At 32.2% G+C, this 3,754-nt stretch overlaps 1 protein-coding gene across 1 annotated transcript; it reads right to left on the bottom strand.

The window, feature by feature from the left end:
• Positions 1-320: 320 nt before the first annotated feature.
• Positions 321-3,660, bottom strand: LOC112456243 (the record flags this gene model as incomplete). Its single annotated transcript, XM_025018652.1, has 2 exons — positions 321-1,287; positions 3,483-3,660. Coding segments are annotated over 2 exons (537 nt in total), but the record flags the coding sequence as incomplete, so codon positions are not given.
• Between the last annotated feature and the right edge of the window lie 94 nt (positions 3,661-3,754).

Genomic DNA, 3,754 nt, shown 5'->3' with positions numbered 1-3,754 from the left:
CCATGGTAGCCATTGTACTGCAGCCGATTTTGTACAACAGGCCGTGTCACTGAGTCAACCGCACAACACAACGGTGCAAATTTGAATATTCTTTGCCTTTCTCCATGTTTAATCATAATTCCTTCTCTGAATAATTTTAATGTCCCTTGGACGAATTGTTGCAGAAACGTATTCATCATGCTTGGCGTAGGTTCCTTATCTTCTACCCACAACGCAACTAAGGGCCAAAGCACATAACATGGCGTAGCGATATACGACGGTCGTAGTCCCCGACCTGACAAATCAAGATACGCCAAAGCTTGTGCGTTACTTATGTCCACGACTACGACTGTCATATGTGCTTTGGCCCTAAGAGAACATGCTTGAATCGTTCTTTTGGGGGAAGTTCATTGACATACAATAGAATCGGCCAACAACTTCGTTTCGAACTGTTGAAAATCAGCATACCATCTGTATTGAAGTTGTACGTGAGAAGGTACTCATGATAATATCCTTCGTTGGAATATTTCGTATTCAACTGTCTATACAGCTCGCTGTCCGATATATCGCTTATTGATCCGCCATTATAATCAGCATTTTGACGGGCATTGCGCTGGTGTATAAATTTCATTATACTTTCCTCGATGTGTGTATTCGTCAATAATGATTTCAACTGGAATTCTAAAACTATATACACAAATTTGTTTTCCGATCGCATAGATAAATGGTTCTGTTGGTTACACTTTCGGCAGATTGCAGTTTCGTTTGCGAATTCCTTATTCTGCACTGGTCTTAATAAAGGACATTTGCATGCTGAGCAAAAAAATGTATAACTTATTACAGTTTCAGGTGGATCATACTTTTTCTTAACATTATATTTTGTTATCTGCCAATTCGTGTAGCCCGGTCCTGCAAGACATTTTGTGAAGTCAACAATAGCCTTTCTTAATTAATAGCCTTTCATAAGGCGTATTAAACCGCAAATCCCTGTAATCATTTCCATAACTTCAGACTCTTTCAGTTGAGAAACTTCGAACATTATCGGATCGTCGTCGCAGTTATTCCTGTCATGTAGAATATCCTCGTCCTCGGATTCCTCGGAAGTATCCACATTATTTTCACCGTCAGATATAGAACTGCTTTCGGATGCATTCGAAATACTTCTACTGTCGTGTAGACCTACATCGACGTCCATGTCGTCGCGGTCGCTTGATGTAGCATTAACCAACGAGCCTGATTCCAATGAAGTGTCATCATTATCTGCCACATTGGATTCGCTCGCCTCTTCTGGATTTTCTATACTTCCACCTGAAAATATCACACTGGTTTTAATTCGTAGTAATGTAAATAATTTTATATTTGTTCTTAAACATGACGGATAGGAACAACATCAGAAGCGGACTGAGTCTTTATCGGTTTCTGCTTGCAATCTGCCCATTCTGTCTGCAATACGGAATATCGAAGATTTTTTATTCTTTTGGTTTTATTTCTATTCGTTGTTTTTCTATCTATTCGTTTTTAACAGTAACAGCTGCTGTGACTTTTATAGAAAAATATAGTTTGAGAATAGGGGATCGTATCGTTTTTGCGTGAATCATGTACATACATACATTTGAAGAGTATATATATATTTTTTTTTCTTTGACATTAGATATAAGAATTATATCTTATTTTTACTTCAGCCAAAAGTACATACGGGTCATTCCAGCTGAAATCGGCTGACCAAAAAAAAACTATTTTTTACACGGATTGAAATGTTTTTGACATAAAATATGCACCAAAAAAAGAATAAAGTGTTGTTTATAGGTTCAACATATATTTTTTTACAATGTTACTGATTTATTCATTTTAACGAAAAATAAGCGCACTATATAACTTTAAAATGTAATATGTAATATCTACGGTTTTCATTATCGCAGCGAGTACAAATACATTTGAAAGATATAATAATAAGAGGTTTGAGAAAGTAATGCTTATGAATTAAGAAAGTAAAATTGTATTATTGTTAATAATATATCAACAATATAATAATAAATGTGTTTGCAACGTATTGTTATTTTTATTTATTTATTTTTTTTTAATAATACAGTTTAATTGTAATAATAATTATGTATTTAAAAATATTGTTCCCAGGATAAAGTTTAATTTTGATTTTTATTAATTTGTTTAGATTTATTTACGTGTACAAATTTGTTTAAATTTTTTTTTATAGAAAAAAGTACATTCTTTAAAATTTCCATTACTTTTTCAAACGTTTTTATTCCAGCGTTAAAACGAGTTTTTACTCACTGTGCTAGGTAATTAGAAGCGTAAATATTAAATGTTAAAATTATAAGTGCACTCATTTTTCGTCAAAATTAAAAAATTAGTAACAATGTAAACAAAATTGTGGACCTATAAAAAATGTCGTGTCTCTTTTTTGGTGTATATTTTATTTCAAAACAATCTCGTTGATTGAAAGAATGGTCTTTCACAAAAAGGCCAAATCTTGCCATCTTAATTGAGCTACAATAACCCATATAATGCTAATAGAATATGAACCAGTTATTATAAGTGTAGTAACAAAAGGCCACTACGGTTGTTTTTTTTTTAAATTATTTTTATTAAAAAGAATCTCCTGCCCAAAGTTTACATCCATTGTCGGGTGTCCTCCTTAGGGGCTTCTATTAAATAAATAAGAATAATAATAAATAAATGTAATGAATAAAACGAATACCGAAACTAATTTTGTACGATTTGAAGTAACTGGAGACTAATCGTTTACGAAGTCGTTCTTATTCCTATTGTTAATATTTACTTTTCCTTCTCGCTTTTATGTAGTGACCCGCACAATCTATATATACAGCGTACAATAATTTTATTCAGTCGGGCATATGAGGTGTTTGAATAATTTTATATTTGAGGTATTCAGATAATGTTCGAGGTTTGTTTAAAAAAAATTTTTTACAAACTTCGAACATATCAATAAATGTATAAAGTCTGAATTCAATATACCTTGCATTGTTCAGGTACATTACATGGATCTATATTGAAAAGTTTTTACAGTACATTGTGGCCTATTGTACAGTTTTTAATAGTAATTTTCAATTAAAAAGTCTGGTCATCATCATTTGAATTAAGATCAATAAATAACTAAAACTTGCATTTGCAGTAAACGTTGGGAAACAATTTTGAATTTTGGAAAGTGGTATTAAGAATTTCAAAATATACAGAACCGTAATGCGGCCTTATTACTACTACATTAATGACCCATATACTATAACTATATATTTTCATGTTTAACAATGTGATTATTGTACAATTTCATATAGAACGAATGCACTAAAAGAACTTTTGTTCAAACCGAAGGATAATAATATATAAACATTTGTACAACTTATTACAATAACTGTTTTATCCCGTATGTGTTCTTATATGACATTTTATCAACAAAATCTTTTTTTATCTACGTACGTATTTAACCTGCATACATATATACTCTAAATATATCATTCAATACTTACTCGGACTGTTTGTTGTATTCATTTGCCGCGATGCTGATCTCTTCACCCACAAATCATGTGTTTTGGCAGATACATCATGTTCTTGATAAGCTGGATCCAAGAAACGCTTGTATCTTCTTTTCTGCCGTTTTGGCGGTTCTTCGCCGGTAAAATCCATAGTGTTCGGGGGCGGGCGAGCCTATATAACATATATTAAAAAGAATATGATTTGTATCAAATTAACATGTAACGTTTCCTATTTCTATGTATCTTTATACGTGCATATTGTTTTA

This window comes from Temnothorax curvispinosus, unplaced genomic scaffold (assembly GCF_003070985.1).
Source record: "Temnothorax curvispinosus isolate PA1 unplaced genomic scaffold, ASM307098v1 QBEX01006686.1, whole genome shotgun sequence".
In the NCBI taxonomy this organism is placed as follows: Eukaryota; Metazoa; Arthropoda; class Insecta; order Hymenoptera; family Formicidae; genus Temnothorax; species Temnothorax curvispinosus.
This window is presented reverse-complemented; position numbering and strand designations above follow the sequence as displayed.